At 31.2% G+C, this 18905-nt stretch overlaps 3 protein-coding genes across 3 annotated transcripts; 1 reads left to right on the top strand and 2 right to left on the bottom strand.

Moving 5' to 3' along the window:
* Positions 1 to 1037: 1037 nt before the first annotated feature.
* On the top strand, positions 1038 to 4550 carry LOC146913680 (tubulin alpha-3 chain-like). Its single transcript, XM_085716914.1, has 5 exons — positions 1038 to 1310; positions 2111 to 2328; positions 2672 to 2871; positions 3161 to 3669; positions 4115 to 4550. The coding sequence occupies exons 1-5, from the start codon at positions 1198 to 1200 to the stop codon at positions 4419 to 4421; spliced, it is 1347 nt and encodes a 448-aa protein (XP_085573040.1). The 5' UTR covers positions 1038 to 1197; the 3' UTR covers positions 4422 to 4550.
* On the bottom strand, positions 4509 to 5702 carry LOC146913679 (ethylene-responsive transcription factor ERN2). Its single transcript, XM_085716915.1, has one exon. The coding sequence runs from the start codon at positions 5631 to 5633 to the stop codon at positions 4695 to 4697; it is 939 nt and encodes a 312-aa protein (XP_085573041.1). The 5' UTR covers positions 5634 to 5702; the 3' UTR covers positions 4509 to 4694.
* Positions 5703 to 8527: 2825 nt separating this feature from the next.
* LOC146913678 (syntaxin-132-like) lies at positions 8528 to 13543 on the bottom strand. The gene is made up of 13 exons (XM_085716913.1): positions 13394 to 13543; positions 11833 to 11934; positions 11592 to 11648; positions 11440 to 11488; positions 11096 to 11184; positions 10940 to 11013; positions 10413 to 10455; positions 10264 to 10324; positions 10127 to 10152; positions 9967 to 10044; positions 9499 to 9579; positions 9342 to 9407; positions 8528 to 8898 (listed from the first exon to the last, which is right to left on the bottom strand). The coding sequence occupies exons 1-13, from the start codon at positions 13409 to 13411 to the stop codon at positions 8725 to 8727; spliced, it is 918 nt and encodes a 305-aa protein (XP_085573039.1). The 5' UTR covers positions 13412 to 13543; the 3' UTR covers positions 8528 to 8724.
* Between the last annotated feature and the right edge of the window lie 5362 nt (positions 13544 to 18905).

Raw genomic sequence — 18905 nt, 5'->3', positions numbered from 1 at the left:
TTTTTCTTTAAAGTTTTCTATATTCCAAAAATTATATATTGATGTTGCAGATAAATACAAGTGATTTTTGTTTTTTCAATTACCAATATAAGTTTATAGTGAGTAATTGATAAGTTACTTGATAGTGGATAAGTTAATAGTTTGAATTTATAGTGTTAGTTAAAGTTAATAGTTGAATTAACTTAAAATATGAAATGAGATAGAAAATACTATATGTTTAATTAATATTGATTTTTTTCAATTAAGATAAAAGAGTAAAACTTAAGAAAAAATGATAAGCTATAAGCTACATTAATAAGTTACTAAATATAAGATATAAGTTTATGAAAAAATCATAGTTATCAAACAAGTCCTTTTTCGTCGTATGATTTGATAAGCTAAAAACCATTAGACAAGCTAACTTATCGTGCTTGGCAAATAAACCCTTGATACTATATTACTTGGGTACATTTTAACTATTTTAATTTTTTTTAGATGAATGTTTAATTTTAATTATTCACGTATCTCCACTAAATTTAGAAGAGAGAATTCCTAAAAAAAAATATATTGAAAAGAGAGAAAACAAAATGATCGAATTCAAATGAACCAATCTAAATCTAAAGATGAGGTCCAATCTGAGTAAGGACATGCTCTTATCCACATATTTTTTTTTAAGAAAACGGATATGATTCATGAGTAATGCTCTTATCCGTCCGTTTTTAAGACCAAAACTATTACGCATATCGCCATAGTTGCAATATTGCGACCGGATTAGGTCATGCAGTCCACAATTTAAAACCCTAAATGTATTATATACCACTAAGAAACGTGCATTAACATTTTTTCCTTTCATTCTTTACAAACTAACCAAACAGTTGTTTCCAAATGATAGGTACGTATCAGATTAATGCTGATCTAATACCTCTCATTAATTTAAGTATTTCTTTGTCAAAAATTAATTTAAGTATTTAATCAACGGATTAAAACATAATAATACTTTTGGCTTTTACTTTTGGCTTTTGAACCATGCACTCTCATAATCAAGTTTTTTGTTAATTGCAACCTTAATTAAGAGAGGAAGGGAGAGAGAATAAAAGATTATTGTTTCTTTTTGTTTTCTTTATTTCTCTAAAATTTCCTGCTCTTTGTGATTAATTTTTATGATCATTGTTTTACATTGTTTTGCATAATAAATAAAATTGCAAAAATACAAAGAAAATGAGAGAGATAATAAGCATTCATATTGGACAAGCTGGAATTCAGGTTGGTAATTCATGTTGGGAGCTATATTGTCTTGAACATGGCATTCAACCTGATGGAACCATGCCCAGGTTTATATCCTAATTTTTTTTTCTTTCTATTTTAAATACAATATTTTGTTATATGTTTCAGGAATATGATATGTACATTAATTCCATGTGCAATTGATTGCAATCTTAGGTTATGTAAATTGTGGAAACTTGAGTTTTTTCTTCAAGAAATTTGTTTAAAATATAATGTATAGAAATTTTAATTTCATATGTCACATGTCGCGTTTTCGTGGTCTAGGTGATATATTATTATTGTACCAAAATGTATAAACATAGATACAAATTATAGCATTAAATAGATAGATCGAATATTGTGTATCTGAGATTTTCAAAGAATTAATCGAAGGAGAATGTGAGAGCGAGCGAACTCTTGTTCGGTGAGTACTTTTATTTTTTGCATTTCAAATTCTTGTTTGATGTTCTATACAATCAACATTGATCATGTTAAGTCTTGTTTGTATGAACTTTTCATTGTATCATCATTAGTTTCCGCAATTGCATGCGGTAATATTTTGGTGTATTACATGAACTTTCATTGTATCATTCTAGTACCATAATAAGAAAGCTTCATTTAATCTATTTTCAATTGTGCTTTATTTCTCCATTTGATGCAATCCTTCAATGGATAAGTCTGAATGGAATTGAACTCAAATTCCGTAAGATATAAGGTTTGATTCGTCTGGATGGAAAAAACGTGGTTGGAAAGGGAGATTTCGCTAAATGTGACCAATTATATTTCTCAGAAGAGATCAATCATTAACAAAGTTGGTCGATACTTCACGACAATATTCTAATAGTTTGTCCCTTTTATCTTTTTGCAGTGATGAATCAAATGTGCCAAAACATGATGATGCTTTTAACACCTTCTTTAGTGAAATTGGAAATGGCCAATATGTTCCAAGGGCTTTATTTGTTGATCTAGAGCCTACTGTAATTGATGAAATTAGATCTGGTCCTTATAGACAACTTTTTCATCCTGAACAGTTAATTACTGGCAAAGAAGATGCTGCCAACAATTTTGCAAGAGGACATTACACAGGTTAGATAACTTCAACAATATGCTAAAATTAATTTGGTATAGTGTGGTACCGACACTTCTGATCGAAAGTGTGTCTGGTGTCTCAGTGTACAACATTGACACGGCATGACACCAACACGTGTAATTACTTTCAATTATTTCATACAGTTATGGCTTGTAACTGTTTATTTGATTTGTCTACTGACATAAGCACTTGTGAGACTTTTTAGGAGAGATTTTGAAAACAACTTGTCCATGTTTTCAGCTTATTTCCATAAGTTATCCAGGATAGTTTATGAAAACAGCTTATAGCTTTTATAGAAACAGTTTGACTTTATTATATGATTGTCTATATATGATGCAGTTGGAAAACAAGTTGAAGAACTATGCCTCGATCGCATCCGAAAATTAGCTGACAATTGCACCGGCTTGCAAGGATTCTTGGTTTTCAATGCTGTTGGTGGTGGAACTGGTTCTGGTTTAGGATCATTACTTCTTGAGAGATTATCTGTAGATTATGGCAAAAAGTCAAAACTAGGATTCATCATTTATCCTTCTCCTCAGGTTAGGCTAAGGAATATCATAACAAAGTCGTGTTTGGATTAACTTATATAAGCTTATCTATTAGTATAAGTACTTGTGATACATTTTCAAAGAGTTTATGTAAAAAGTAAAAAACCTTATGACATGTTCATAAGCTGTTTTCAACTAATTTCCATAAGTTCTCCAAAACAATACATGACATCAGGTCATATAGAAATATATTATACATAAAAACTTATATGATAAGCACTTATGAGACTTGCTTTAGTGGAATTAATGTCCTAATGGTGGTGTTATCATGAACATGCAGGTGTCTACTGCAGTTGTTGAACCTTACAACACTGTTCTTTCTAACCATTCTCACATTGAACATAGTGATGTAGTTGTTCTTTTGGACAATGAAGCAATCTATGACATTTGCAGAAGATCATTAGACATAGAAAGACCAACGTACAATAACTTAAACCGCTTAATATCGCAAAGTATTTCGTCTTTAACAACTTCATTGAGATTCGACGGTGCAATCAACGTTGATATTTCCGAATTCCAAACTAACCTTGTACCATATCCTCGAATCCATTTCATGCTTTCGTCTTACGCGCCTGTTATATCGTCTGTGAAGGTCTATCATGAACAATTATCAGTTCCTGAGATCACTAGAGCTGTGTTTGAGCCGTCGAGTATGATGGTTAAGTGTGATCCAAGACATGGAAAGTACATGGCATGTTGCTTGATGTATCGTGGCGATATTGTTCCGAAAGATGTCAATGTTGCTGTTTCACATATCAAGAAAATGAGAACAGTTCAATTTGTTGACTGGTAATTAACTATACATCCTTTAAAGAATATCATGAGATTTACAATTTGGATTGCATGAATTTATCTACTGACATAAGCACCTGTGAGACGCTATGAGAGAGCCTATGAAACCAACTTACGACATGTCCATAAGTTGTTTTCATCTTATTTTCTTAAACTCTCCGAAACAGCTTATAAAAACAATTTAACTTTATTTTATTTTTTGTTATAGAATTAACTTATACGTAAGCACTTTATATGATAAGCGGACTAAGTTGCACTGACACTTCTGATTGAAGGTGTGTCCCAATGTCCGACAGGTGTCGTGTCCAACATTGACACGACACGCCATTGTGATTATATTGAATTATGTCATTTTCTCAAAATTTTATCGGTGTCGACGTGTTCGTGTCGTGTCCGGTGTCCGCGTCTGTGTCCGTGTCGTGACTAATTAAAATTTGTGTAGGTGTCCAACTGGATTCAAGTGTGGCATAAACTTCCAACCACCAACAGTTGTACCGGGAGGCGATCTCGCAGAGGTGAGACGTGCCGTTTGTATGATAAGCAACAACACAGCTGTTTCTGAGGTATTCTCTAGGATTGATCACAAATTTGATCTTATGTATGCAAAGAGAGCATTTGTGCATTGGTATGTTAGTGAAGGAATGGAAGAAGGTGAATTTTCAGAAGCTAGAGAGGATCTTGCTGCTCTTGAAAAGGATTATGATGAAGTTGGTGAAGATGGTGTAGATGAAGAAGTAGAAGATTATTGAATTTGATTCATTGTTTATCTATATTTCAATGTTGTATGATGTGTTTTTTGTTGTGATTGTTTCAAATTAATGTGTGAAAGAATCATGTTTAATTCATGTATGATAATGATTGTAATATAATTTTGCATACTCATATTTAGACGTCACACAATCTTGGAATACAGCAACGTTAAAACTATTGAAAAGAGCTTTGTCGTTTATATGATCCTATCTGACTCAAAATGTTAGTCTCTGCACGAAAATACACCAAATTTATACAAAAAGAAATATTTGTCACAAGGGTGAAAGATTCCATTGAGCTTCATTACAATCCTGAACATTTTTCATGTACTCTTGAACACCATTAATTGCATAAAGTGAAGCTGATATTTGCCTTTCAACTTTCATCCTTTCAAATTCTGAAACTCCTTTATCAACCATATCACATAATAATCCATCATTGTTTGTCATATCCAACCATTGATCAAAAGGAAAATTATCAAAAATAGGCCCAAAATCCCATGAAACATTGGACTTATAGGAACTTGACTCATATTCATTAGTTAAATTGCTCATATCTGGCCTATATGCATCATCAAATAAATCTGGTTTCTGTATCATCGTCGCTCTAGAAATCAAATTTTCACTTTTGTCGCTGACGATGTTATTGCTCGAACTAGTACTAATATCAGTACTAGTGCTAGCCACACCGCTAGCACTAGTACTAATATCAGTACTAGTGCTAGTCACACCGCTGACACTAGTACTATTAATAGCACCGCTAACTGTGCCAATACAGTTGGTGGTGCTACTAGTACTACCATCACTAGTAGTACCACTAGGCGTGTCAGCACGGCTAGTGGTACTGCTTATACCATTCATGTCTTGTTGTTTGGTACCTTTTTTTCGGTTGTTGAGAAGATGTCTAATCCGAGAAGCGAGAGGGGAATCGTAAGAAACATGTGTGACGAAGTTGGTGCGAGTGTTGGAGCCACGAAGAAGTGTCGCGGCTTCATCATAAGCTCTAGCTGCTTCCTCAGCTGTTTCAAATGTTCCAAGCCACATTCTTATGTTTTGTGTTGTGTCTTTTATCTCAGCAACATATCTACCTGATGGTCTTTGTCTCACCCCAACAAACTTGTCTCTTGGTTCACTCTTTTTGGTTCTCCCTTTGAATTTGTTGACCTTTTTTGGTCTCAAACTCTTGTTTGGTTCATCAAATTGAATTTCCATTGAGTAGGAGAAATTAATATGTATGAGCTAGAAACTTTTATAGTGCAAAGTTTATTCCTCAATTTTCATGTTACTGCTAGAAATTTGTGAATCATATATGATATATATGAATGAAAAATGGTGTCAAGTGGGATTAATAAAATACACTATACAAACATATATTTTTTTTTTTTATAATTTTTTAATAAATATTTTAAAATATGAATGATGAAGACAACTTGACATTTTCATATTCAATTTCTCCTAACTTTAGTACAAAATGACCGATATACCTGTCTCATATTTTAAAATATGAATGTTGGCATGACATTACTTTGACAAGGTCAAGTTTTCAGTTTGGATGTTGAACCAAAAAGAGAATCATTTTGATGTAATTTTAGTTGTACCTTCAATACTTTTTTAAACAAGTCATAGTTTAACATATAATTTTTAACATAATTGTGTATCACCACCACACAAAAAAAATGTTGAATTGAATAAATTTCTTAATTTAAAAATATATATAAACCTTATTTAAGGTACACTTCAAAAAAAAATATTGGATAAAATTTACAAGTATGTTCTTATCATAGACAATTATGTTTGATATCAACACAATAATCAAAATAGATACTGGAGCAAACTTTATTTGATCTTAACACTTTGATATTAGAGAAATAAGGTCTTAATAATTCAGAGTTTGATCAGTAGATAAGTAAAACAATGTCAATAGTTTTATTGAAAAAGAAAAAGATGAAAATTAATTGAAAAAGAAAACACCTTTTAACCATAATCCTATATATAAATGGCCAACAAAAATGCATTATTTGTCAATATCAAATTAAGAAGGTTCTTAAAGCTAGAGTGAAGAAGAAGGAAACCCTAAACCACGTAGAGGAAATAAAAAATAAAACAAAAAAGCTAGTGTTTGTCCTCTATTCATCCCTTGAATAAATTTGTGTAGGTCAAAGCATATGAAAAATGGTAGTGATATAGCATGAATGGTCTCCACATGGAGGCTCAAAATTGATTTCTAGATGCATCCAAATACTAAGACTTAAAATTTTAATGTTTGGCACGTAGTTGGACCAAGTCATTTTTCACCTTATACTTCTATGGCCACATAAATAAATATATTACTTATCTTATAGTTTTTAAACATATTATCATGTTCTCTCAAAAAAAAAAAAAAAAAACATATTATCATGTCGTGTGGATTGGTTTGTTGTACCTTCACGTCATCGACAACACCATTTTATTCTCCATATTTTTACTCTTTTCGTACCATCTTCAACTAATCCAATGTTTATGATACATAAGACATTGTCGTTGTCTTCTTTGTCATTTGACTAAGAAAGGCAATAAGAAAACAACAAAAAGGCATTTGAATTGAACTTAATTATGAAATATGATTCGAGGTGATCTAGAAGGTTTTCCGGAAAGTAGAGTACGGTGGTTCGAGGTTTCCGATAGACTGATTGTCTATAAACACTCTGAAGCTCAATTCAGTATGTGATCCGAGTTGAAAAATGAGGTAAAATGAATGTTTACCTTGCTCTTGAGAATGAAGTCCTCTTATGAGAAAATCTTTTGAGGGTGCTATTTGAATGCGTGGATTTCATCATGATGTTTGGAGATTCTATGCGTGAGTTGGATTTGCGACATTGAAGTCTAGTTTGACTTGTCATCGTCCAGATTTCATCGATCTGGATGGGTATGCAAGACATTTTTCTCTTAAATATTACGTGCTCACAAGTTTTGTGATTGAATTTATTGATAGAAGCAAAAGACACAAGCATTACTATATTGAACAAGTTGGCTATGTTAACATGGCAATGTTATCTTAGGAAATCTAACCAATTTAAGCTATTATTTATTTGCATTGACCACAACACTTAACCAATCATTTTTGTATAAGATCACTTAATCAATCATGTTAACAATAATTGCAAGATTAAGCATAGCTTGACATTATAAAATTGGAATCATTAAGCAAATGATGGAAGAGTAAGCTTCACCAAAGTTAGAATAATCAAATACTATCATTTTGAAGGCAACAATTAGTGATACTCAATTTGCAATTTTTTTATGAAGATTCTGTTAAAGATATTTAATGATGATATTATATTACAACAACTACAAAATCCTAAATAACAATAAAAATGAATTTGAAACAATTTCATATAAATCTACATTTTCTTAAAATAATGCATATTTAGTTAGTCCCAAAACTATTTGAGGATTTTTTAAATGCCCCTTAACTAAAAATGTTTATAATTGAATCCTTGAACTTGACAATAATTTGTAATTGGGTTTTTAAACTAAACAGTTTTCCAATTGTCTGTTAAAAAAAGTAATAATTTTAGCTGAATTTAACAATAATTATTATTCTTTTAAAAAGAAATTAATCACTCATTAGTGGGATCATGAATAATGTGAATATTGACAAGTTGAACTTAATTTCAAATTTTCAATAAACTTAAGTTTATAAAAGAAATTAGTGAATTAAGTGTTACATGATGGGTTGGAGTTTTGATGTTATGTGGGGCAAACACATAACTTCAACGATAACATTAATTATCAACAAAATTGTATAAATTATTTTTGGATTGGATTGAATCGATTTGTCACACCAAAATCAAAATCAATTGTTCTTTATAAATAAATGTTTATATTATATATAAGTGTGACACATAGGTTAGAGAAATCCAACAATCTCAATAAAAGTATACAATAAAATTTACGTATAACCTAACAAAGACGTTCTGAATTCAAACTTAAATCGCAACGAGTACGAGCAAAAACTCGGCCGTTTATGCCAATTATGTACGAGCAAATAACTTATACAATTATGTTGATTAATAGCACTATATAATTTAAATAATAATTATTTTGAATTTGAAGAGGCTGAAATGTGATAAATATAAGCACATATAAAATGTAGTGAAGTTAATTAATTTTCTTAAGTACATTAATCTCTCTTTAAAAGGAGACATATTTGAATATTTGGTCCAATGTTTGTTTGAAGCTTAATAATCACAAAAAGAATGGATTATGAATAGGACTATTAATACTTAATTGTTGTGGAAACAATGTGTTACCAATTAGTAAACTATGCACCCTTTTTGGTAACCCATGGTTTGATGACAGAAACAACAATGATTACAACAACAATGAGAAGTATCATGATGGCAATACACATCCATTTTCTTGAGTTTCTTTGCATTTTCTTTGCCTTTTGGAGGGAATTATTGCCTTGCTGCACATGATCTACTGCACTTGAAACCTGAATTTCATCACAAATGTAACTCATCAATCAAACTAATTGGATCTGGATTTGGTGCTGTAGAAAAGCACATTGTTTCACGTTGTAATAAATCACAGTCGTTTATATAAGTCAGACGGTTTAGATTACACACAAGTTTAAAACAGTTGAATGATCTTAACCATTGATCTAAATCGAATGATCTTAACCATTGATCTGTAACAGCAGGAAATCCAAATCCATTTTTGAGGACCAAATAGTTGACATTTGAAATTTTTGAAGAACAAATTTTCATAGACTAAATTAGTCGAACATTTGAAATTTTTGAAGATCGAATCGTTACTTTTCAACTTTCAGAGACCAAATCGGTCTCCGTGTTTTTTTTCGCAAACACCAGTTTAGAACTTTACTCATATTTTTTTTAATCGTAATTCAATGCTTGTGTGCAAAATGATGAAAAATACCTGTGATTCTATGTTGTCAAGCATGTCTCCTTGTGCATCAACTAACACTGCAATATCCATAAATGTCTGCAAAGACATGAAAGTTATAATCATTAGGAAAGAATGTTAAATGAATTAACAGTGCATGAAAGTTTAATTGAAAGGACTGATTAAATACCTGCTGTAAATCAAGCAGTTTCTTCTCGACATCTCTGACTGCTTCGTGTCGTTCTTGAATTTCTGCAAGGGTGTCCATTATCTACATAATATAACTCAAATGTGTGAGACGTGACCTTGCAAAGGTATATTTTTAATGAGTATGATATTGAAGTTAAACATTTGATGATAAACCAGTTGAATAAGAAATTGAGAAGGTAACAACAACAATTACTACCAAGTGAAGTCGGTGAGATCCTCAAAAGCTGTTTTGAGTAGTTTCTCTTAAAATTTTAAAAAGTGGTTTTCATCGTGGTAAACAAACAGAACAGTTTCTACTTTTCTTAAAAATCTCAAGAATATAAATCCTTGAATGTCAAAATCAACTTATTTAGTAATCTGTAACATACAGACCCTTGTATACAACATTACTTTCTAAAAAATTTCTAAGAAATAAGGAGGGGGAAGAAGAAAGTAAAGAGAGAAGAACCTGGCCTCGTCCTTGTTCCTGAATAGCCTTCTGGAAAATTTGTTCACTGTCTCCGGTCTCAATTAATCTGTCAATTGTCTGTACATTGTTAAATGATTAGAAGAAAAACTCCTTAAGCACGCATTTTCTTCCATTAATGAAAATTCAAGTAAAAAATTACCTCCTCATCAGCTCTTGCGCCCGTTACTGACAATCACAAAAACCATAGAAAACATGAAATTGTTAATTCCAAATCGAGCTAATTAACCAATGGGATAACTTAATTAAGAAGAACACTTTTAAGTAAAGAACTCAAACCTGTAAATACACGTCTCTCAACAACCTCTCGATATTCTTCATGGATGGCTTCTCTCAGGGTCTGCAAAGATTTTGACATATATAACAATTAAGTTGAAGATTATGAGACTGAAAAAAACTCTTAAACAACAAATACGAGACAAACCTACCTGAAATTCAGCCATCTTCTCCTTCAGTTTCTTTTTCAGGGCACTACAGAATTATAGAATACAAAAAAGAAGGTAAATACGAGTTTGGTTCAATAAAAATACCAATTATGATCATAATAACAATTTAGAAGCCAAAAATTGTAATCGCTGTTTGTGGAAAATCCTAAGGTTCAGTCATCTTGATCTGTGTACATTTAAGTTTCCAATTTTCTTTCTTTCAGTACATGTGAGATTAAGGTATTCATGGTTTTCTCCCAGTTCCTTTTGAATTACCAAATTTACTATATAATCAGTTAGCCTAGAAGCGGAACGCAAACATAAAGAGAAGGACCGTGCATGTATGAAGGACTTAATTGAATTCTCAGACCTCAACAAGTAGGAATGACATCATAAACAATTAAGAAATATGTTTTCAGAAACTCCTGACATAGCATAATTAGCGTCATAGCATAATTAGCGTCTATGAGTATAGTATGACCTAGTGTTAAGTGTTTAAACGATAGATAAAACAATGGATAATTACTGACATTGTCGTTGCTGTTCTTGACCGGTCAACAGCTGATCCTTTTCCACAAGCAGGTTTCTGCCTATTAGCCAAATTCTGCGACACATAATGTGATGAGTTAATAACAAAAATCTAAGTACTTAATAAAACACCGAAATACTTTCAGTAGAGATCATACCTCTTTGTCTAGCTCTTCAACTTTGGTCTTTAAGAAATATGCAGTTTTCTTAACTTCATCAACATCTTTCTCCATTCTCTGCTTTATAGCTGCAGACGTGAAATCAAGCACAAATAATTAGTTTACTATTCAACTTCACATTTCTATTTTTCTCACTATAGTTCAACTTCACATTTCTATTTTTCTCACTATAGTATTTCGAAAGAATTACATGAAAGAAGGGATGTATGAGCCGATGATTTTTCTTTTATCATATTATGTTGATCATAAACAAAAGGCAATGAAACATACAAAAGATTGATCGAAAAAAGATAAAACAATATCATAGACTCATAGTAACTAACCCTTCATGGCGGGAGCTTTGGTCACAGCCTTGGACTCCTCATGGGCATCCTGCATAAAGGTGTGCATAAAAATGTTTAAACAATTTTCAGTTCAATCGATAAATGTTTCACAAGAGTATGTAGTTAGTCATCAACTGTGAAGGAAAATTTACCTGGAGCTTTCTCAAAAGGTTATCGAGTTTCGCATATTGTTTCTCAAGCTCTTGAACCTATTGAACAATTAATCGATAGGAACACTCAGTGAGTTAGACAAAAATAATTCAACATGAATGATGAATGTTAAACACATCCGCAAATTATACAAAATAATTTGATTAATTAATAGGAATAAAATAACGAATCAAAGACAAGCTAAATAATGCTTGTTTACATCAGATGTCTAAAGATGAATACCTTTTTGAAGAAACTATCCAAGCCAAGCTCTCCTGAATTCCTTCCATATTCTCCCAACTCAATGTCACCACCTCCACGACCACGAGGGATCTCAAACGATTCCTGAAAAAGAAAATCAAATTAATACATATTGCTATACTCTTCATGTTGATGTTATTATCTGCATATCCTAGTTAAACTATCGACATCTTAACTGCTACCACACACCCTGTACTCTTCAAAAATCAAAACCGACATTAGATGCCTGTAAAATTCAAAGCATAGACTGTCTCATGATCTTACCACAAGACGTTTTAAGCACTATTAAGGTCTATCTAGTGACATGTATTTCTAAAACCTAAAACTGTTAGAATATTGTTCTCTGAATGTTCCTTAGTGCAAGTGTATTCTGCTTACGTTCTGCAGAATAGTCTATGAAAATACTAGACATGACACTGACACGCCAATACCGGTAATAATTTGAGAAAATGGAAGTGATTACATAACTCAAGGTCGTAAATCTAATTGCATTCAATACAAGCATATTGGAAATTAAGAACTTCAAAGACGGTTTCTGTAAACATTCCATGAACTTTTTAAATACCAAAAAGGTTCATAGTTCAGAATATCTTGAGTTACTGTTTTACCAAAACTGTCCACTAATAACCAAATCCAGTGAAAAACATGTTAAATGCTCCATCCATTATTTAATTTTTGTTTGATATAACATATTCCAAACATTGTTACTATCCAAGGCAATACTTATTATAATTTATTTCTTCCTCTAGCTTTTTCTATAAATCAAACATATCTCAAAAGCCAGCGTTCAAAAATCGAATAAAACCTCCGGCTCATGTTTTAACTTCTTTAAACAGCTTGAATCAGGACAAAACCGTGACCGAATCCCTCAAATAAACAACCCTAGACAGTGTTGGTTCGTGGTTCAGCTTCGGTTCGGTTTGTAAAACATTGATCAAAGCACATATTCAATACAAAATATCAAACCATAAACAAAAAACAATACTAATTCTGAAACATGAACATCTCAAATTTGATAAAATCGCTCAAATAACGAAATCATATACAGTGTCGGCTCACGGTTCAGGTTCAGCCAGTTGAACCGTCTGATTCAGTTCGGATTTTAAAATTTTCATTGCTAGAAACACAGATTCAACACAAAACATCAAACCTTAAACAAAAACCAACAACAATTTCAGAACAAAAACATCTCAAATTTTGCACCAAACCATGAAATATCAACCAACATTATCCATAACCTAAATACAACTACAATGCAGCACAACTCACATACAAACAGCACCAAAATCTCTCTCTTAATCCAAAAAACAAATTCACCAAATTCATCAACCCCCCAATTTCTTGCCAAACAAGCATAACAAAAAAAACCCAAAACATTCCAAATCTAAACAACCCAACAACACAAAACACAAAAACAAAAAATACCCATTATTCAAAAACCTAGATCTAAACAAACCCACAAAAAAAAAAAAAAACTTGAATCAAAAACAGTAAAAAAAAATTTCAAAAAAATTATATAAAAAACAGAAAAATTGAACATTACCGTTAGAAGATCATTCATTGTTGGTGAAAAGGGTGGGAAATTGAAGAATGTGAGAGGAAAAAGAGAGAGAATTTGAAGCTGGTTAAGACCTGGTTAACAACCAGGCCATAGAACAAAAGAGAAGAGAAGAAAACAAACACAGTTAAGAAAACAAACGTGTTTTTTTATTATTTTATTTTTGTTTTTATTTTTTGTTTTTCCTTATTTAAATTTTTTTAATATTTTTTTTGCAAAACGTAAAGATTTGAAATAGAAATATAGTGATGGAGACAGGCTGGAAAAAGGGTAAAGTGACTGATAAATCACGTTTGCTTTTTTTATTTTTGTTATAGATTTGGTTTACTTCTGATTGTGATTGAAAATTATGTTTTTTCTTATGAGTTTAATGTCATATATTTGAGTTTTTTTTAAGTTAATATTTGATATATATATATATATATATATATTTTAGATTTTGGTTTACTTAATGAATAAGTTTACTTTCTGATTATGTTTGTTTCATAGTCGTTTCTAGCTAGTCCCGTTGTTTATTTTAACATACCTGATTGTATTGAATATCTTATTATTAATGAAATGCTATAAGCATATTTCTTTCTTTCAAAAAAAAAAGTAAACCTAACGAAGAAGTAAGATTGACTTATTTTTTTACTTATGTAAATAAATAAGTTTTTATATATTATTTATAATTTTGTAAACATGGTTTATGAAAAAAAAACAATTTATGGAGATATAATGTTTGTAATAAAAGTTTATTTATTTACATTAAGTTAATTTTCAAAATCTTAAAAATAAGTCAATTTAAACGTACTCATGGTCGGGAAGAAAGTAGCTTACCGATGAGGCTACTTGATCTTGAATAAGTTATTTAATAATGAAGGTGCTTTGCCACCAAGTAAAGTATGGTCATGAAATTACTTGGTCACTTGTAAATTTCTCTTTCTGATGGAAAAGTTTGTTGCAGCCCGAAGATGTAAACAAGTCGAACTATGTTATTAATAATATGTGGTGTCAACTCACTTGTATGGTTGCTCTTGGTTCATTGTGTATGGTCTTCCTAACTCTCCTTGTAGCCCAACAATGGTATTAGATTCGATTGTTCGACATATGGTTCAACCGACTTCTTCCGTTGAAAGCCTTTCTGATTGTGGTGTTTAGACGACGACTTCCCGCGTGAAGTGGAGGGAGGGAGGGGTCACATAAAGAATTAATGTAATGAACTCACACTTGATGAAAAGATTGCTCGAAAAAGTAAATGTTGAACAATATGTGAATGAGAGATGACCTATAAACTCAATATCTTAATGTTTTGGACTAAGATGTGGTGTTTAACCTCAGATGTTTGATTGTTTTTGATCTCGTGTATCTTTTAAAAGAAATGGAATGAGAAAATTTGCATCACGAACCCACAAAGGTTGGGTGTGAGCACAAAAACTTACTTTGCAATCGATGTGATTAATTCGAATAGACCATCTTTGAAGGTGGATAAGAGATAGAACATGGTTGAGGAGTGGTTGAAGATGAAATGAGGGTAATATGATTCTAAATCGTATTGATCACATGAATGAAATCCATTTTTCGTTTTCTTACCACTTAAGTTACAAATGTTAGACACTTTGATCACTTAATTTTTTTATTTTATTTTAGTCTTTTAAGTTATAAATGTTAGTGTCTAATGTTCATAACTTAAGAGACTAAAATATCTTTCCGGTTATATTTTAAACAATCATATTATCTAATATTTATAACTTAAGAGACCAAAATAAAATAGAAAATATTTAAGTGACTAAAGTGTCTAACATTAATAAGTTTTTGGACTTCAACAAAACAATAAAAACTTAAACATATATAAACATACAATATTATTAATTTTTTAGTTTCAACTAATGTAACGCCCTCCTTTTATTTAATTATTTTTTTATTAAGTTAGAATCTATTTATGTGATTTATTTATATATATGAGGTGTTAGTATTTTATTATGTGGCATTATTCTATTATTTATTAGAATATGAGAATTATTAGTGTAAGTAAAATTGAAGGTTAGAATAGAAATAAGAATAAGTTATTGGGCCTAAATAGATTTAGGAAGAGTGATTAGTATTATAAATAAGGAAGCTTAGGTTAGAAAGAATTTTTACGTTAAACCGCTTTTTGGAGAAAGAGGAGAAAGTGGAAAACTCAGAGAGAGAACCCTAGGAACGAAGAACGCTGCTTTTGATTTCAGAAAAACAATCTAAGGTAAGGGTGAGACTATCTTTCACTAATATTAGGTCTGTGAATCATTAGATTGCATCTAACATGCTTTAGGATGAGTTTGTGAGATTATGAGAAATTAGGGTTGTATGAACATGTGGGTAGTGAAGGGTTTTGATTCTATTATTCTTTTTCGTGATCTTTTAATGAATTCATGTTAAATTCGTGCTATAATTTGCTGCTGTGATTTTTAGTATGTGATTATTTGTGAATATGTGATGTCGATATGCTAAATTCATGTTCTCTTATGTTGTTATAATTAATAGGGAATAATATTTGTTAAATTGTATTCTCTACGTGGCTAAAACTATGTTGTTCCCTCGAGTGTGTGAATATGACGAGATTGTGAAATTAGATTCAGTGATGAGAAGCTAAGAAGTGGCCGATCAATGTGAAAGAGAAAATTATGCTACGACAATTGAAGAAAAGTAGAGTAAATTGGATTTATAGATGGCACGTTAGAGTACTAGAAATCTTAACAAATTAGATCCAATTAAAATAGGAAAAGAAAAAGGGAAGGTACAAGGTATATTATTATTATAAAAAAAATAGTGCTGCCATGCTAGAACATATAGGAATGGGTTTCTAAATAGCATTCTTATACTGGTCCTGTTAAGTGATATTATTATTCTATGTTTATAGTATAGTAGGCTTCATAGTTTTATAGTGATTACAGGAAGAGACTCGCCGAACATTAAGGAATTAGCAAAAGCTAGCATAGCCTAGACACTATGTTAACCTCTTCTTGTATTTATTGGATTCATAAGTAGATGATACGAACAAAAATATAATTATATACCGATGCTTCAAGACAATTTTGACAAATTTAGTTTAGAGAATTAATTTGATTCTCACGTATTGATCAGATGTGATCAGTTGTGTTATTTGATGATGTGTAATGGTTGAGTTGTTTAACTAAGTTTAAATATTGATTATCTGACTAAGTGTAATTTGTGAATTATTTGAAGATGGGTAATTGATGTGGTATTTAACGAAAAGTAATTGATGACTTATTTGACTATATGTAATTTGTGAATTATTTGAAGATGTGTTATTTGAAGATGTGTGCTTTAAAGATGTGTTATTTGAAGATGTGTGCTTTAAAGATTTGTTATGTAAAGATATGTTATTTGAAGATGTGTGATTTGAAGATGTGTTATTTATGATGCTTATGATGATGCGATGTTTAAGATGTTGTTGATTATCATTTGATGTTGTTGTACTATGATGCTGATATGAGATGAATTATTTATATGCTGCATATACTGCTGAGTCTTATTTAAGATGTAAATGTCGGTCTAAGTCAAAGAGTTGTAAGATGTTCATGAAGTTTCTAAGACGTAAGATGTTGAGTCCATGCATACTCATTTATAGATGAGGGCTCATGCCCTGGAGCTTTTGCTCAACCACGACGATGGAGCTTTTGCTCAAACACGACGATGGAGCTTTTGCTCAACCACGACGATGGAGCTTTTGCTCAAACACGACGATGGAGCTTTTGCTCAACCACGACGATGAGGGCTTATGCCCTAAAATGGTACCACATGCATTTGCATTTCATGATGATTCAAGATGGTTTAAGACGTTAAGAGTTGCATAGTCGAGTTTAGATGCATTGTCAAGTCAAGTTGTTAAGTTGTGATGTTTTAACGAATTACTTTGTGATGTTTTAACGAATTACTTTGTGATGTCTTTTAGTATGATGATATGTGACGATGACTGTGACTGCTATTTGATGATATTTTGCTAAGATAAATGATGATGTTTATGTATTTAATTATAGTTGTTAAATTATAAGATGTTTATGTTGTTAAATGTAATTTATGATTTATAAGCTTAATATTATTGTTTGAGAAATCTCACCCCTTCTGCGTATATGTTGCCTCGACCGTGGGTAATGTGTAGGTAATAAAGATTAGCTGTGTTCGTGAGTAGACTCCTCACATCGTGTTTAGGATGCTCTGATACGTAACGGGATGGGGATTTTAATACTATTTTCTGTTCCTTTACGTATTGCTTTTGAAGTTTAAGAATTATTTTTGAACTAAGATTTATGAAACTTTTATGATGAGGTTGAAGTTTAAGAATTATTTTTGAACTAAGATTTATGAAACTTTTATGATGAGGCCTGCGTGCCAAAGACTTTTATGTTGTTGAACTAATTCCGCTGCGAAGTTTTAAAGATTAAGTTGAATAATTTTGAAGGATAAATATTTATTTATTCAATTTATGATTTTTATGAAATGTGACATTCCGTTTACGATGAATACTCTGATTTATTTACGAAATTTTCACGTTGGAAAAACGGGGTGTTACAACTAATATTTTGAAAAGGTCACATAGTGGAGGCAATACCTTATTTTATAGTGGAAATATATATACATATTCAATAACTATTTAAGAAAAAAATTAAGCAAGTGGAGGGAACTGCCCCCAATAGCCTATACCTGCATCTGTGCCTGCATCTAATGAACAAAAGTGTACTCAAACCATTTATTTTTTCATATCTTAGAATGATGTGAGGGAGTGGTCATTTTCTGTATTTAAACTTGGACATTTTATACTTGTGTTCTAAGAGCACAAATTAAGAAAGCAAAAATAAAAGATAATATTAGAAATTGTGTATTTTTTTAATCTTCTTAACTTGTGCACAAGTTATAATGACTTGTAAACTTATTTTTTTAATTAGAATAAACTAAACTAATCCACTAAAATTAATATCGGAAAGAATAAAATGAGAAAATCGAACATGAGACCTTGAGAATGAGTACACTTCAAGGTATGAAGATAAGACCACCAAACCAACCCAAGTTGGTTATACCCTTAAACTTAGAGAAATGATATTTGAACAACCATTTTTTGACAACTTTTGTGACAACTTTCTCTCTCATACTCACATTGTCCTTCTACTTTCTCTTTCTATTGCTTTGATTTTTGTGCCACTACCTAAACTTCTATGTATAATTTAGTTGTCCAACAAGTTGTCACAAGAAAGGGTTGTTCAAATAACATTGCTCTAAACTTATTAGAGTAATGATATTTTGACATCTATTTGATGACAACTTTGTTGACAACCTTGTTTTTCTCACTTCTTATTGGTCAAAAACAATGGAGAGAGAAAAAGGAAGAGAGAGAATAACAACATCATGTGAGTATGAGAGAGAAGGTTGTCTAAAAGTTGTCAAAAAGTAGTTGTCAAAATATCATTTCTCAACTTATTATTAGTATTACGAAGTGTAAACTGAAATAAAGGAGGTGTTA

Source organism: Medicago sativa, chromosome 6, assembly GCF_051527215.1.
Source record: "Medicago sativa cultivar Bolivia chromosome 6, Bolivia_mono, whole genome shotgun sequence".
Classification (NCBI taxonomy): Eukaryota; Viridiplantae; Streptophyta; class Magnoliopsida; order Fabales; family Fabaceae; genus Medicago; species Medicago sativa.
Note: the sequence above shows the minus strand (reverse complement) of the source record. Positions and strands in the feature narration are given on the sequence as shown.

Excerpts from the sequence above, each read along its gene's own strand:
- LOC146913680 (XM_085716914.1), top strand. The coding sequence starts at position 1,198 with ATGAGAGAGATAATAAGCATTCATATTGGACAAGCTGGAATTCAGGTT. Across the intron at positions 2,329-2,671 it reads TGCAAGAGGACATTACACAG|TTGGAAAACAAGTTGAAGAA; the intron begins GTTAGATAACTT and ends TATATGATGCAG. Across the intron at positions 2,872-3,160 it reads TCATTTATCCTTCTCCTCAG|GTGTCTACTGCAGTTGTTGA; the intron begins GTTAGGCTAAGG and ends ATGAACATGCAG.
- LOC146913679 (XM_085716915.1), bottom strand. The coding sequence starts at position 5,633 with ATGGAAATTCAATTTGATGAACCAAACAAGAGTTTGAGACCAAAAAAG.
- LOC146913678 (XM_085716913.1), bottom strand. Across the intron at positions 10,153-10,263 it reads TGAGAGACGTGTATTTACAG|TAACGGGCGCAAGAGCTGAT; the intron begins GTTTGAGTTCTT and ends TGTGATTGTCAG. Across the intron at positions 9,408-9,498 it reads AACTGCTTGATTTACAGCAG|ACATTTATGGATATTGCAGT; the intron begins GTATTTAATCAG and ends ATGTCTTTGCAG.